The sequence below is a fragment of the Uranotaenia lowii genome, chromosome 3 (assembly GCF_029784155.1).
Source record: "Uranotaenia lowii strain MFRU-FL chromosome 3, ASM2978415v1, whole genome shotgun sequence".
NCBI classification, from domain to species: Eukaryota; Metazoa; Arthropoda; class Insecta; order Diptera; family Culicidae; genus Uranotaenia; species Uranotaenia lowii.
The window spans coordinates 13,022,535-13,039,671 of NC_073693.1; the positions used below are offsets into that span (position 1 = coordinate 13,022,535).

At 39.5% G+C, this 17,137-nt stretch overlaps 1 protein-coding gene across 3 annotated transcripts in view; it reads right to left on the reverse strand.

Moving 5' to 3' along the window:
• Positions 1-17,137, reverse strand: part of LOC129758639 (DNA polymerase theta) — a 98,049-nt gene that overhangs the window by 44,589 nt on the left and 36,323 nt on the right. For 2 of the 3 annotated variants that reach the window (XR_008740035.1, XM_055756186.1), the window contains exons 4-8: positions 3,259-3,776; positions 1,752-3,201; positions 1,500-1,609; positions 880-1,426; positions 25-818 (exon numbers count right to left, since the gene is read on the reverse strand). Coding sequence is in view for 2 of the 3 variants with exons in the window: in XM_055756186.1 (XP_055612161.1) it covers positions 27-818; positions 880-1,426; positions 1,500-1,609; positions 1,752-3,201; positions 3,259-3,776 (3,417 nt within the window). In the remaining variant the exon portion in view is untranslated. Of the gene's footprint in view, positions 1-15; positions 819-879; positions 1,427-1,499; positions 1,610-1,751; positions 3,202-3,258; positions 3,777-17,137 lie in introns of those variants that run through there. The other variant, XM_055756187.1, reaches the window with a different exon arrangement.

The following is a 17,137-nucleotide window of genomic DNA, read 5'->3' on the forward strand; positions in this document are numbered from 1 at the left end:
CAATACATGATCGTGTCTACTTACCGTCAAAGATGAATTTCTTTCATCTCACCCCAGCTGGGACCGGACTTGACCTTCACTCGAAGCGGTAAACTAAGTTTGGCACAATTTTCCATACTGGACTTCAGAATTTTTGCTACCTTTCGCATCTGGTCACTAGGTACTTCAAAAATGAGCTCATCGTGCATGTGTAGGACCAGCTCTACCTGTCCCAGATGGAGGGTGGATCGATATTTTCGTAGATTTCGACTCATGCGTAGGATGGCATTCTTAAGGATGTCTGCAGCCGAGCCTTGCACAGTTGTGCACACGGCTTGTCGTTCGGCCTCCGAACGTCTCCGCTGATCGGTGCTGTTGATGGCCGGCAAATAGCGACGTCTCCCAGTCAACGTTTCTATGTAGCCCCGTTCTCTGGTTATCTGTATGACTTTGTCCGTGTACCGTCGAATCTCCGGATAGGTGGAATGAAACTGTTCCATCAGAGTGCGAGCCGTGTCTTCGTCGACGTGTAATTCGGCTGCCATCGACTTGGCCCCCATCCCGTAGATTACACCGTACACTATGGCTTTGGTGTAGTTCCGCACATCATCGGATACTTCATCTTCGTTCGGAATGTGACTCCATTTGGCGGCAATGCCCCGGAAAACATCTTTGCGACCATTCATTACGGCTAGTAGCTTTCGATCCTGGGACAGGTGCGTAAGAACGCAAAGTTCTAACTGACAAAAGTCGGCCGACAGAAGCGTTTTCGTTGAATCCAAACACGAAAAGGTACTTCGACAGCTGAAGGTTTCGACATGATTGGGATCAATTTCCACCTAAAATTTGAAGTATTATTAAGAGTTATAACGAAAAGATGGTCATTAAAGTTGGTCTAACCTTGAAATCCTTTACCACGGTCTGAAGATTTGGTTCATGCATCGATATTCGCCCGGTCGTTGTGTAACAGAAACTGTTTCCGAAAATTCTCTTCTCATTTCTGATAGTCCTGAACAGTGGCTCAATCGTCCTGCTCAAATTGCTCTCAATTTTACGATACGCAATCACCAGAGCTGCCAACGGTGAATCGATTTTTTCCAGCACCTGTCGATTGGTTTTGGTTCGTCCACTTTTGGGATCCCGAGCTATTTTCAGCACTGCTGCCACCTCACTTGTAGAACTGAAATCCAACCGACGGCCTCCATTCAACGTCCGAACCCGATCGCTTATCCGTTCCTTCGCTTTTTGGAGCCGCTCTATCAGCTGGCTCAACTTTCGCCCGTCGACTGGAAATCCAACCATTTCCATTCGCGCCAGCGCCCCATGGACCGGCATTTCGCGGTTACAAAACGAGGAAACCATCTCCTCGGAACGCTCTTCCAGCTCCCCGAGCTGGTCCACCTGGGCTCGGATCAGGTAGTTAACCAGTAAACTTTCCACGGTGCAGCTGAAATAGTCAATACAAATAAAACGTGAGAGGAGAATTTCTTGGATGTTGAGAATTCAATTGTGGCGCCTACCGTATCCTTGCATCGATGCTACTGTTATAATTCAAAGCCGGGGACGACGATCCGGTAGAATGACCCGCCAGTTGGCACATTGCTGTCAATTCCGGGCAGTATTGTTGAACCTATATCGAGAACGTTTTTCGTTATTCAAATAACCTTGAACTTGAACCTAAGGATCCAAAGTCCATGGAACCCTTAATTGCACTCTCAGATGCTTATCAAACTTGAGCACATGGAAGCAAAAAAATGCGCAGCTGAACTTACCATCGCTGCAAGGGGGATCATTTTATCCTCGGTTTGCAACAGCCAGCAGGCTACCTTGGGATCCCGCAACCCAACGATCAGCTCCTGGTTCATGGTTAGCAGACCGGTTCGGTAGCCCATCTTGATTTGCTCTTTCGCATCGTACAGATCTACCGTCAAATCTTCCCTTTTGAAGAACAGCTCGCCAACCAGTCGTTGTTTTTCTTCGGACCGAATAGTGGCACATTTCCGAAGGCTCATGTAGTAGACCACATTTGCCGACTGGGAATCATTCGTTTCCGGAAAGGTGAAAGCCACTCCGGTCATATACAAATTGTCCTCGGAAATAAAGGTGAAATTCTTGCGGATTTCTTCGTTTTCTGAACTAGACTGCTGGTTGATAAGTAGATTTCCTCCGATCACCGATTTAGCACTGTCGAACTTACTGATTCCGAAGGCTATACTTATCGATGTCGTCTTGGACAAATGATCTCTAAAGCTCTGGAACAGTTTCCGATCAGCGCAGACATCAACTATGTTGATGCTGTCAAACTTTGTCGAACCGGAACGGGTTGAATCATCTTTATCTTCGCTTAAAACGTGCGAAAAATTCATAATAAGAGAGTTATGAAAACATTCAATGTCCTGGTTGCTTTCCGCTTCAGAAACTTCAAACGAATTCGCCGTGGCTTGTTTACTGTTTTCAGAGATGGCATCAGTCGGTTTTGATTCAGCTTGAACTTCTAATTGAGGTTCTGATTCAGCAATCGTTTCAGTTTGCTCTTTATCAATTGTCTCGGTTTCATTCCAATCGGGGTTATGGATTCCCGTTTCTAGTTGGATGAAGTTTCGAGCTTCACGTATCATCAAACGAGCAGCCTCTGGTACCGTTAGACCAGATCGTCCTGTTACATACATATTTCGGGTGTTCATTCGTTTTCGAGCTTCAAATTCATCCTCTCCTTCGCGACGTTGCTCCGTTTCAAAACCTACTCCTCCGTAGAGAATACGTTCCAAAATCAACGGATCGCTGTTGGCCAATTCTACCAATCCAACAATCCCTCCATTGAACAACAATCGAGCTCGTTGGCCGTTTAAGCTAGGTATCCGCATCAGATCCATCAAATCAGGTTGAATTCCGAAAAACAACCTCTCCCGATACTGTGACACTATCAGAGCTAGCAAATTCCAGTTCAGGGCGGTGCAGAAAGCCGTCACGATTCCGGCAAAGGTGGCAGCAACCTGCTGCAGACTCTGTAGCAAACCACGGGTACAGCAAAACTTGCTAGCCACTTCCGACAGAGGCACCTCGTTAACCAACTCCTGTAGAGCTAGGGCCGTATAAAAACGTTTGTGAATCTGAAGCGCCTGATGGTCGTCCACTTTGCCCCGAATCGCTTTGACAAGAAAAGCCTCCCGTATCCCAACCAGATCGCCGACACGCTTTTCCGCCGCGGATAACTTTTCCCATCTGAAAGAATTCAAACTTGATGAATGAGAAAAAATTATAACAATCAAACTCCCTCACCTCTCCAAGTAGCTCATCCAGTTGATGTTCTGCCACTGGTAAGCAACCGAGTAGGGCGTCACCAGGTAGATGGCATGCAGTTCCGTTTCTAACACAAAACATTGTCTCGACTTTTGCAGCTCACTGAACAGCAGAAACCCATCCCTAGGAGGCATCGAGGCCGCCAAACAAGCCTTCCCCAATTGAGTAGCACAAAGTATCAGGGCTTCACCATCGCCATCAGCATCGGCTTGTACCCGGATGAATTCGTACTCCAGCAAGAATCGGATGCACTCACCGATGGGATCCCGATGGGTTTCGCTAGAAGATTCCGATCCAGGGTCCTTGACGCTTTCCGATTTGTTGGCGCGGGTCCATCGAACCGGATTCGGCTGGTGCAGTATTTCGGTGTTGAACTTGAACGGTTGGTCACGCTTTTCCCGGCTGTACAGGGTACAGTTCACGAAACCTTCCAGCTCCGATGGGGTCGAGGCAACACCGGCTGCAATAACCTCCAGGATCGCTCGTTTCAGGTGGCTCTAAAAGTTTGGGGGAGCAGGGCACGTGTTAGAGGAAATAACGTAGTTATAAAGTGGAATACAAAGTACCGTCAATGTCAATAACTTCTAAAAACTTAATGTCTACAGATAATCATACAGCTTGTATATCAAAAGTTTTAAGGTTGTTGGGACATCAAATTGACGTTTTTGTAGGTGATGGAAAGAATTAGAGAAACATGAGGTATCAAAGAACATAAGCCGTAAATATCATGAACTTTTCAAAAAGATACAACGGCTTACCGGCAGGACTTGAACCTGCAATCTCCGCTTTAGTACAACGGCGCGTTAGCCAATTTCACCACGGTGAACATGATGAAATCGGCTAACACGAGCAATCGAACTCTGCCGATCAACTGCTGGACCTTCTATCGAAACAGTATGTGATCTTTCCCGCTATTGATCTCTCTTGTTTCTCTAGATCACATGCGGGATATATGGTGTTTCGATAGAAGGTCCAGGTCCAGTAGTTGATCGACAGAGCTCAATTGCTCGTGTTGGCCGACTTCATAACATCCAGTATTGAAATTGACGTAGTCAGAAGCGAGGTGAAGTTGACCTTGGTCGAGCTTAACAAAACAGTACAATTCATCTCGAAAAACTATGTGCCGAACCAGTTTATCGAGGTTAAGCTGTTTTTTTCATTCAGGAAAAAGTTTTGCATCTAGCCCAATATGTGAAAATCGGAACAGAACGGTAAATGTTTTCTTTGATTCCATTTAGTTTTCTTTTATCTTTATTAGTGACACTTTAAACCTATGAGGCTATTCGTGTTTTCATTTAACTGTGCTGGTTCTCGTCATACCTAATACTTTACTTTTGTTAAAGATTGGCCCACAGAGCTTCCAAGGGGTTTTTAACGTCATTGTCGGAACTTCCCCCAGATATCATTCTAAAAATGATCGAAGGATTAATCGAAGGAGTATTGGGCATAAAAGTGTTAACGGCCATGGTGGGTCGGAAGAACGCGAAGAAGCGAATCGTGAGGAAGCAGAAGTATTTGTCCGGCAATGAAGAAAAACGAAGCCGAACCGAATAGCCACGAGCCTGGCGAAGTAAGTTAATGGGTGTATCACATCAAATTGCATCACGGAAAAAAAGTTGTAGAAATTTGATTTTTAGGAATTTTATCTTCAGCTTCCGCTTATAATCAGATGAGAGTGTAAAAATCACGTTGGCCATGCTTCACTGTCAATTTTTTGTAAATTTGGAAAAAGTTGTCGAACGAAAAAGAGCGTCGTGAAATTATCCTGCGCACTCATTTCGAGAATCCGGAGTTGTCACATAGGGACATCGGTAAGATGCTGGGAATAGTCCAATCCACGTTCAACAGATTACAAAAGCGATACTTCGAGAACCTAACCATCGGCCAGAAGGTGAAGAACGGTTAAAATGGATGCTCCGTCAGTGAAAAAGATCACAAGCGCGTAGTTAAGCAGTTTAGACGTGATCCGAGAAGTTCGGTCCGGGATTTCCCCCAAAAAGCTGAATTTCCAGCGGACCAAGCAGCGGGAGGGCCTGCGTACATACAAGGTTCAGAAGGCTCCTAACCGCGACGAAAGGCAAAACATGATGGGGAAGACGCGAGCCCGGAAGCTGTACACCGAAATGCTGACGAGGCCGCATTGCCTGGTAATGGACGACGAAACCTATGTCAAAGCGGAATTTCGTTAGATACCGGGCCTGTTGTTCTTCACCGCAGAGGACAAATTCAGTGTTCCGGAGGAGAATCGCTTGTAGAAACTATCCAAGTTTGCAAAATAGTATATGGTGTGGCAAGCGATCTGCTCTTGTGGAAAGCGAAGCGCCCCCTTCGTAACGACCGGCACGGTAAACGGGCAGGTTTACCTTAAGGAGTGCCTACAGAAGCGACTACCACTATTGAAACAGCACGAGGGCTCGACCATCTTCTGGCCGGATCTCGCTTCGTGCTACTATTCAAACAACGTGTTAGAGCGGTACAAAGCCAACGGGGTCACCTTCGTGCCAAAGGAAATGAACCCGCCCAACGCGCCGGAGCTTCGCCCAATAGAGAAATATTGGGCGACTATGAAGCAGGCCCCCCGGAAGAATCCGAAATTTGTCAAATCGGAGACGGACTTCAAGAGAAAACGGATTTCTGTTAAAAAAACTACAACCTAACGTTATACAGAACCTTATTGGCGGGGTAAAGAGGAAGGTGCGAGCATACGAGCTTGGAATTGAGGCATAAACAAAAAGACCAATTATGTTATTAATTTTTTTTGACAATTTCGTCTGTTTTTTGTTATTTACACTGCCGGCCAAAAGTTTGGGATCACCCACTAAAAAACATGCAAATTTTGATCGTTCATATCTCAGCCGTCTTAGGACATATTGAAAATCTTCTGATCTCGTTTGAAAGATAATGAGCAATAGCTATCTCGGAGGCATTTTGCCCAAATATAAAGTTTTAGTTTTGAACTTAAAACTTAACCTAAAGTTATAACATTTTCAAACAATCGCACTCAATATTCAAAGCCGATCATCTTGGGATAGGGTGGATCAAATCTCAAAATTTGAGTGGCATTAGAATTCCTGTTCTTTACTTCTCAAAACACAATCAAAAAACTTTGAGAAAAAATTCAAGAATGTATTTTTAATTAATAAAATAGACACTTGAGTTATCGTCCAAAAGTTTGGGATCACCTCTTTGTATGGTGAGTTTGGGATCATTCTTATAAAAACATGCAAATTTGTTTTATTCATATCTTTCTCATCTAACATCGTATTGCAGAGCTGAAGGGTTCATTTGGAAGCTTAGGAATTGTTGTTTTTTAATAAATTCATTCAAAAATTATATTTTGAAGTGATAACCATAAAAAAATCACCTGAAATTAATTGTTTTCTTGAAAGTTCTCAGATTTTTTTTATAGTTCTCACCTTAAAATATAATTTTTGAATGAATTTATTAAAAAACAACAATTCCTAAGCTTCCAAATGAACCCTTCAGCTCTGCAATACGATGTTAGATGAGAAAGATATGAATAAAACAAATTTGCATGTTTTTATAAGAATGATCCCAAACTCACCATACAAAGAGGTGATCCCAAACTTTTGGACGATAACTCGAGTGTCTATTTTATTAATTAAAAATACATTCTTGAATTTTTTCTCAAATTTTTTTGATTGTGTTTTGAGAAGTAAAGAACAGGAATTCTAATGCCACTTAAATTTTGAGATTTGGTCCACCCTATTCCGAGATGATCGGCTTTGAATATTGAGTGCGACTTTTTGAAAATGTTATAACTTTAGGTTAAGTTTTAAGTTCAAAACTAAAACATTATATTTGGGCAAAATACCTCCGAGATAGCTATTGCTCATTATCTTTCAAATGAGATCAGAAGATTTTCAATATGTCCTAAGACGGCTGAGATATGAACGATCAAAATTTGCATGTTTTTAAGTGGGTGATCCCAAACTTTTGGCCGGCAGTGTATGTAATTTGTGTCATTTTGGACGTTTGAGTCATTTTTGTCGTGTTTATCAATTTTGTCAGTTTTGTCATTTTTTATCACATTTTGTTTTTTGGTCATTTCTGACATTTAATTTCACTTTGATATTTTGTTAGTTTTATCAATTTTATAATTTGTGTATTTTGTTCTTATTTTTGTCATTTCCGTCAATTTATCCATTTTACATATTTTTGTTTGTTTTGCCTTTTCCATCATTTTGGTCGAACTTCACCAAAATTGCCAACGAATGATTAAAATGGGAAAAATAATACAACCCAAAAACTCCAAATGGTAATGACAAGAACACAAAAATGAACAAAATAAAATTAAACCAAAAATTGCAAAACTGACAAAAATGACGAAAATAACGAATGACAAAAATGAGTCAAAGACTAAAAATAATCATAAGATATAAATGATAAAAAATAACAAGAAGACAGAAATGACAAATATGATAATATACACGATCGGCTGGCAGCCAATACTTTACACTTCTTGGTTGTAAAAAGGGCTTTTTCTGTGAAGATGATAAGGAGATTTCTTTTTTGCTGAAAAATTTATACTATAGAAACAACAAAACTCATGGAAATTTATTTGAGATAACGATGAGATATAAGGGCATAACGAGCACCCGGGGCATAGTAAGCACTCCTCTTTTTCAAGAAAGTACGAATTTTCTCAAATAAATTTCCATGAGTTTCGTTGTTCCTACAGTATTAATTTTTTAGCAAAAAAGAAATCTTCTTATCATCTTTACAGATATATTTGGAAAAAAAATTAACTAGGTTCTCATGTGACGAAAATATTATAGTTTTTGAGCACCGTTAAATCATCTTGATCTATTAGATACGCAATACAACATGATGTACACATTGGTCCTCAATTTTCAGCATCATTAATTTTTTTGATTTTCCGCTATATGCGCTATAAATGCATCGATCATGAAGGGGAAATGAAAAAAAAATGGCACGATCAGGAATCGAACTCGAGTCTTCTGATTATCACTCCGACATCTTACCAATAGGCCAAATCGTCAGATGAAACTAGTCAACTCTATTATTGAGTTGACTTCATCGAGTTGAATTCGCTGCTAGATTCCACGGCAGAAAACGCTCATCGTGCCCCGTTTAATGGTGCTTATACTGCCCAAACGGGGGTTCTCATTATGCCCCTACAGTGACTGGTATTCAGCTTTCGTCAAAAAATTTTAAATTGCATTTTTAAACATTTTCATCTATTTTTTCAAGTTTCAGCCAATTAGGAAATATACTCTTTTAGTGTTTGAACACGAAACAATGAAAAAGCGTAATTGAACGAAGAAAGTGCTTTACCGTAAGTTGAAACCTCATCCGAACAACCGTTAATTTAATATTCTGGACTTGATAACTGGATGTTCATCAGCATATGTAAAACCTACCACTAAATTGCGCAATTTAGAATGGCCCTGTTGCAACAGAAAGCGACATTGAAACGAGTAATTTAAATTACAGTTTTCAGCCTTTTTTGAATGATGCTGGACGTTTCATAAGTTTGATTTTTTTCATTCGACCTCAAATAAAACTAATTGTCCCTTGAAAAGCAAAATGCATGAATTCAGAGTGGGGTATCTTGGGCCACTTTTGTCCTGGTTTCATAACTTCTTTAGTAATGGGTGATACGGTCAAAATTTGGTCAATATCAACTTGACGTATTTCTTTCAATTTTGCATTTAAAAAACTTGAACACCCCTCATTTTGAAGGTGTGTGTGTGTGTGTGTGTAGAATGTTGCTCCTATTTTGATTTTGGAATTCACTCTTCAGTTGTCAGTCCAAGGAAGAAGAGCAGCGTATCAAAATTTTGTTCGCGCATCGCGAAAATCCGAGCTACTCGCACGTAAAGCTGGCAAAATCGCTAAAAGTTGCCAAATCAACCGTTACAAATGTAATTAAAGCGTTTGGGGAACGTTTGTCGACAGCCAGGAAGTCTGGATCAGGGGGAAATCGAAAACCGGAAGCCGCTGAGACGACAAAGAGAGTTGCCGATAGTTTCCTCTCTCTCTGAGATGGCGCAAATAAGCTGGGTGTATCGTCTACAACCGGGCATCGAGCCAAAAAAACAAGCCGGACTATCGACTTACAAGAAGATAGTGACTCCAAATCGCGATGATAACCAAATACGACGGCCAAAGCGCGATCCCGGAGGCTGTACACGACGATGCTGACGAAGTTTGACTGCGTGGTAATGGACGACGAAACCTACGCCAAAGCCGACTACAAGCAGCTTCCGGGACAGGAGTTTTATACGGCAAAAGGAAGGGGAAAGGTAGCAGATATTTTCAAGCACATGAAACTGTCAAAGTTCGCGAAGAAATATCTGGTTTGGCAAGCCATTTGGCATCTTGCCATTACGGTAAAAAGGCCATGGAGTGGTACGCCGCCAACAACGTGCAGGTGGTTCCCAAGGACAAGAACCCTCCCAACACGCCAGAGCTCCGCCCAATTGAGAAATACTGGGCTATTGTCAAGCGGAACCTAAAGAAGGCCACAAAAACTGCTAAGGACGAGACGCAGTTCAAGGCAAACTGGCTTCTGCGGCGAAGAAGGTGAACAAGGTGGCTTTACAAAATCTGATGGCAGGGGTTAAGCGTGAGGCCCGGCAATTCGGATTTGGAAAAAAACGGAAGCCTAACTGAATATTTTTCCTGAATTTTATACTAATTTAACTTGAAAAAGATATTTAATTTGATTTTTTAAATAAACGATTTCACCGATTTACACGCGTTTTCCCTTGACCAAATTTTGACCGTATCACCCTTTACTACCACCGAATCTCGCTTCTTGCCACTATTCAAAGGACGTGTTGGAATGGTACGAAGCCAACGGGGTCATCTTCGTGCCAAAGGAAATCAACACGCCGGAGCTTCGCCCAATAGAGAAATATTGGGCGTTTATGAAGCTGGCCCTCCGGAAGAACCCATAATTTGGCAAATCGGGGACAAACTTCAAGAGAAAATGGATTTCTGTTAAAAAAAAAACTACAACCTGACGTTGTACAGAAATGGACGGGGTAAAGAAGAAGGTGCGAGCAAACGGGCTTGGGCTCGAAGTATGAATAAAAAGAAAATGCCAAAAGTTGTTTCATAGTTTTTATTTTATTGTCTAAAATTTTCAAAAGGATTGGTCTACTGGGCGAAATTCTACAGCGTTTTTTTTCGTGATGCAATGCAATACAAATACACTTTTTTTCTTGGACTTGGAGCAAAAATATTTGTTTTCGAACACGGTGATACATTCCAGCAATAAAAATAAAATAAAAGTTCCTATTTTTCTTAAAGAAATATACATTTTCGAATGAATTTGGTTTTGCTATATTTTTATTGAAGAAATCAACCAAACCAGCTAGCATTTACCTTTTAAATCAGAGAATGGGAACACGATATTATTTTTGTAGGTGAAAAAGTAAAATTTACCTTTTTGCTAAATGAATGAAAAAAAAATGTAAAATTTACCGAGAAAGCTGGGAGTTCTTATTTTTGTCATTTCTGTCAATTTATTCATTTTTAAAATTTTTGTTTGTTTTGCCTTTTTCGTCATTTTGGTCGAACTTCACCAAAATGCCAACGAATGATTAAAAAGGGAAAAACTCAAAATGGTCAAGAATGACAAGAACACCAAAACTAAAATAAAACCAAAAATTACAAAATTGAAATGATATATCTTTTTTGTAGTTCCTATAGTAAAGGGTGTAGGTACACGATGAAATTGCAACACACAAAATTGATTTGCAAAATTAGAGTTTTCATCCGATTGCCACCAAATTTTCAGGGATTGGAAAATAACTATTAAACTTCTTTCTTAAAATTTTCTCGTATTTTATTTACAGTCCATACGCAAATGCCCGCACTTTGGTCTTAATCCCGGCCATAAAATTCTGCACAGCCTGTGAATCAACCTTTTTTTGCATGTAAACCTTTCTTCAGTTCCTCGACTGTCTTCACTACCTTAGGTCGTTTAAGAAGGTGCTGCTTCATAATCATTCAGTTTCGGAAAGCCAAAACTAAGGTCTTCGAAAATTCAAGGTACAACAGGCCCCTGATCGCGACGAGAAGCAGAACAAGTCCGCAAAAACCCTTGCCAGGAAATTGTACTTCAACATGCTGACGAAAGTTGAATGCTGCATCATGGAAGATGAAAGATATTGGAAGGCCGACTTCAAAAAGATCCCTTGTAACCTTTTTTCTCACGGTCAAGGATAAGATCAGCGTTTCGGAGCATGTCCGCCCTCAGAAGTTGTCCAAATTTGCGAAGAAATTCCTCGTTTGGCGGACTTGTTCTGCTTCTCGTTGCGATCAGGGGCCTTTTGTACCTTGAACGTTCGAAGCCCAGCCTTAGTTTTGGCTTTCCAGAACTGAATGATAATGAAGCAGCACCTTTATATACGACCTCACTTCCATTCTAGCCGTTCGTGAGTACGGACGCATTTTAACGACGGTCTGCAATAATTTTTGCTAGTATATATATATATATATTTTTTTTTTGTTTTGTGTCGCGCCGCACTCGGTCATTTTATTTTTTTATTATGAATTGCTGTATCAAAAGCTGCAGTGTCAGTGATGATCGCTTCCTATTGAAGTGTGAATTTTGTAAAAAGCGCTATCACGCGGCTTGTATTGGAGTTCAACGACATCAGGAGAACGTTATTCAACATTACATGATCCCGCTCTGTGAAGACTGCCAGCATCATTTGAAAGCTGGAATTGATACGAGCAAGGTATTAAGTCAACAAGAGCAATTAATTAGCTCACTCAACTCACAAACGGACTCCAGCCTGCGCATCTCTGCCGAATTAAAAAAGTTCAATGCAATGGGTGAGCTGTTTGAAAATATGGAGCTCCAACTGAAAGAAGCGGTGTCGGCGATAAACAACAATACGGCAACAAAAGTCAACAATGCTGTGTCAACATTATCGCAGTGTATGGAAAATACTAAAGGCACAAACAGTTGTGAGCTCGCAGATGTAAAAAACCACCTCACTTCCCTTTTTAATATTTCAATGGAAGCAAGTAGGGACCGTATCGAAAATTATGTGTCTGATCTCACTACGGACCTACAGAAAGAACTCAAACGCATTTGTGATGATGTGCAAAATATAAGCTCCGTTACTGTGGATATGGCAGCTCATTGCACCGATCACCGCCCTACCATGTCCCACACTACAGAGGACGCTTTAAATGTAATTGAAACTAATGTATTAATGGAACTGACAATTGCTAACAGTTCTGACAACTGCGGTTGGCGCCTCCTGGGTTCTAAAAAAGTGTGGCGTTCAGACTGGACTGACTATGACGCGCGTAAATTACGCTATGTTCAGCAGCAAAAGGCTAGAGATAAAGCATTGAAGAAAAGGAAAGCCAATAAAAAAAAAATTGGGAATCTCAGCAACAAATCCAAGAACAACAACAGCAACAATTTACGTAATTTAAATAGTAACAACGCCCGAAATGAGGAGCACACCTTCAACTATTACAACTACAACAATGCCAACAACAATAGAAACAGCAACATAGACCAGGATACCCCTTCATGTAGTTACAGCGATTACAATAGTACCAGGATCCCCCACATCAATCATCAACCAGTTATCAACTCTCTGCTTCCGGATAAAAAGCTACTAGCAGCTGCAAAAGCAACATTTTCAAAACCTCCAGTAGAAAATCAGCGTGGTATAAGGTTCCAACGTGGTGAAGTACTGAATCCATATCCGGCAGATCATCAGCTTGCACGAGTAAGCACGGTCTCGACGATAGGAAATCCAGATTTGGCGCGCTCGCCCCAGAGGCCTTCTCCATGTCAAGCGTGTGCATGTAGGCATTCGTGTTTTGCCAGGATCTGACGGGCCCCTTGGAGGACAACAACGATGTAGTTAGGTATGATATGAAAAACTCTGCTTGCAAGAAAATCAATTCCTCTCTATGCGACAGTAAAGAAATAACAATTTATTGTCAAAATTTTAATAGAATGAAAAGTGCCTTAAAATTAAATGAAATTTACAGGCGTGTAGCTGCTTGTAGCTACCCCTTAATATTAGCAACTGAGACGAGTTGGGATTCTTGCGTTAAAAGCTCCGAAGTCTTCGCTGATAAATTTAATGTCTATAGAGACGATCGTGATAAATTGTTATCCGACAAGAAATCCGGGGGTGGCGTTTTAATTGCAATTTCTTCTGATTATGAATCTGAAGAAATCCCATCTAATAAACACAAGGAATTTGACCATGTTTGGGTTAAATCCGTGATAGGAAATCAAGTTCACATTTTTGGATCTGTGTATTTTCCCCCTGAAGGTGCCAAAACTGAGTCCTATAAAATGTTTTTTAGTATTGCTGATAATATAATTTCAAAATTCGAGTCTGACGCCAATGTTCACATATATGGCGACTTTAATCAAAGTGCTGCTGATTTTATTGTAGATGACCACAACGAATCTCTTTTGATTCCAATAATTGGGGAAAACTCAACACTTCTAACATTATTTGAAAAGAGTTCTGAGATTGGACTTAATCAAATAAATCACGTACGAAATCAGAATAACTGCTACCTTGATTTATTGTTTACTAATATGACGGATGATTTCTGTGTGATTGAGGCACCAAATCCACTTTGGAAAAATGAAGTATTTCACTCTGCTATTGAATATTCCTTTTTCATTCATGACAACGCCACAATGTCGGATGACAATTTATCTGAACCTTATTTTGACTTCAAACATGCAAACTACGAACTAATTAAAAACAAATTAAACTCGATTGATTGGCAAAGTAGTATTCGTAGTTTATCAACACATCAGGCTGTAACTTTTTTCTACCAAAACATATTCGATATATTAGAGTCTGCAGTACCCAAAAAACGTAGAAAAAAGCCGAATAGAAATCCGAAGTGGTATAGTAAGAAGATACTTAATCTTAAAAATAGAAAGCAGAAAGCCCATAAAAACTATAAAAAAGATGCAAATGATATGAACCTCACAATATATTTGACTATCTGTGATCAACTAAATATGGAAATGAAAATCGCACACGAGGAGTATAATAGAGGAATAGAAAGTAATATCAAATCAGACCCAAAATCATTTTTCAGCCTAGTTAAAGATATACAGAAGTCTAGCAATTTTCCGACAAAAATGCAGTTCAACGACAAAATCGGTAAAAATCCTGCGGAAATCAGTAACTTATTTGCTAATTTTTTTCAAGATGTTTACACAACCCGTAACGAAGAGGATCGAGATTATGATTATTTCTCGTATCTTCCTGAATCTTCATTAAATATCACTGTTGATAATGTATCACCCAACGAAATTTTGAATGCTTTAAACACCTTAGACGCCTCTAAAGGGGCAGGTCCTGATGGATTGCCGCCAGTATTTTTGAAATCATTATCAAATGAGTTAGTGAAACCCTTGTTCTGGTTGTTCAATTCATCTTTAAAAAGCGGCATACTACCCCCCATTTGGAAAGAATCGTATTTGGTTCCGATTTTCAAAACCGGCAAAAAGTCAGATGTTAAAAATTATCGTGGAATTGCTATATTATCTTGCATCCCTAAGTTATTTGAATCAATAATTAATCAACACATTTTTTCTCAAGTTAAAAATGCAATCACTACTAAACAACATGGTTTTATTAGAGGACGTTCTACTTCCACCAATTTACTAAATTTTGTAAATTTCTCGATAAATGCCATAGATGAAGGGAATTATATTGAAACATTATATACTGATTTTAGCAAAGCATTTGATAGAGTTGATATTCCTTTATTGCTTTTCAAATTATCTAAAATAGGTTTCAATCATAAATTATTAAAGTGGGTTCAGTCATACCTGCACGGAAGAACGCAACAAGTAAGATTTGAAGGAAATTTGTCGTCTGTTGTGCATGTTACATCAGGAGTGCCACAGGGATCCCATCTGGGTCCTTTACTATTTATTTTATTTGTCAATGATGTTGAACACATTTTAAATCATTTAAATGTTTTAATATATGCAGACGACATGAAACTTTTCATGGAAATACGTAAACCATCTGATATTGAATCCTTCCAAAGAGAAGTTGATAATTTTTATGTATGGTGTACAAAAAGCTTGCTAGAGATAAACGTAAAAAAATGCATCTCAATCTCATTTACCAAAAAGCGAAATGTAAGACAGGACACCATCACCATTGGTCAAAAATCTGTAGAAAGATGCAATCAAGTCAGAGACTTAGGAGTCATACTAGATTCTGAACTGACCTTTGTAGAACACTACAATAACATAATTTACAAGGCAAGTAATATGCTCGGGTTTATAAAAAGGTTTAGTTTTCAATTCAATGATCCCTATACCATCAAAACACTGTATGTAACATATGTTAGGCCCCTTCTTGAGTACTGCAGTGTTGTCTGGGCTCCATATCAAGGTACACATAAAGACCGCATTGAGTCAGTACAAAAACAGTTTTTATTATATGCTTTACGCAGGTTAGGTTGGAGCTCGTATCAGCTACCTTCGTATGAATCTCGATGTATGTTAATTAAAATAGATAGTCTTGATAAACGACGTGAGTTTGCAATGTTAGCTTTTATAAATGATGTTATTGGGCAAAGAGTAAATGATGCAAACATTTTAGAAAAACTTAACTTTTATTCTCCCACTCGGTATTTAAGAAACAGGAATCTTTTCTACATAAATAAACAAAGAACAAACTATGCCCAAAATGGACCTATAAATAAGATCATGATCTGCTATAACAAATACTGCACCATAATTGATATAACAATGAACAAAAATGAACTGAAGAGAGTGCTTCTATCATAACATTATACTTATATAGATTTAAGGCAAACATGTAAAACGGTCTACGCAAATGATTGACGTCAAATAAATAAGTGAAGACAGTTGAGAAATTGTCAGAAAAAACAATCGGCTAGTGGAGAAAAAAGCTATTCATGAAAAACCAGTATTTCACGTTTGAGACTCAAGCGACCCCTCCCCATGGTTAGATCTTTATGAAATTTGGCATGTGACCTTCTGGTTAGCTAAAAAAATAATTTAGACTTGGAGCGAATGATATTTACCATGTTTAATTCTTCCCATACCATGATTAGTATACTGCGATTCGTTAAATTATTAAAAAATGCAAAAATTACTGTTATGGTAAAGTAATCGTAACTTCTTCAATTTTTAACCGATTTTGATAAATGATCACTTGAAATCTTTGTCTTGAATTTGCATTGAGGGCCAATAGAAAATCAGATTTTTTAAATGTTCCCATCGAGTCTAAAACTTTCACTAAAACAAAATTTTATAGCTTAGCTTAGCTTAGCTTGATTAACTACTCACATCCACCTTTAACCGTAAAACCCGAAGTGCATGGTTGTATAAAATGTATGCATTGCTTGTTCGAAAAACATATTATGATAACAATCACTTCGAGGTCCACGATCGCTGGCGTGGCTCAGTAGAACAAGTTCCACATTGCCAATGGTTGCTACTCCGTGATTGACCGAGGCCATCAATTTTGATTAGAGGTCAAATGAATGGTGCTTGGGATTAGCAGCTCATTCACACTGCACAAAACTGATGCTCTCTTTTTTAACGTCAATAACGGCGCCGGCCACGTCCTAGTAGTCAATAGATAGATTGGAAGAAAGAGAAAAGGATGAAAGATCTATTTTGTGCTTTAGGACCGAGGTTACCTCTGCATCCTAGCAAAACAATTTTGGTTGGGAGAGAGGTTGAAGTAATTGATTGGGAGACACTTTTGACTAGTGTTACGGTGAACCTTAAAAATTATAATTATTTTCCTAACTCCTATTAGTTCCTATTGAAAGCTTTCAGTTTATTAAAAGGCTTGAG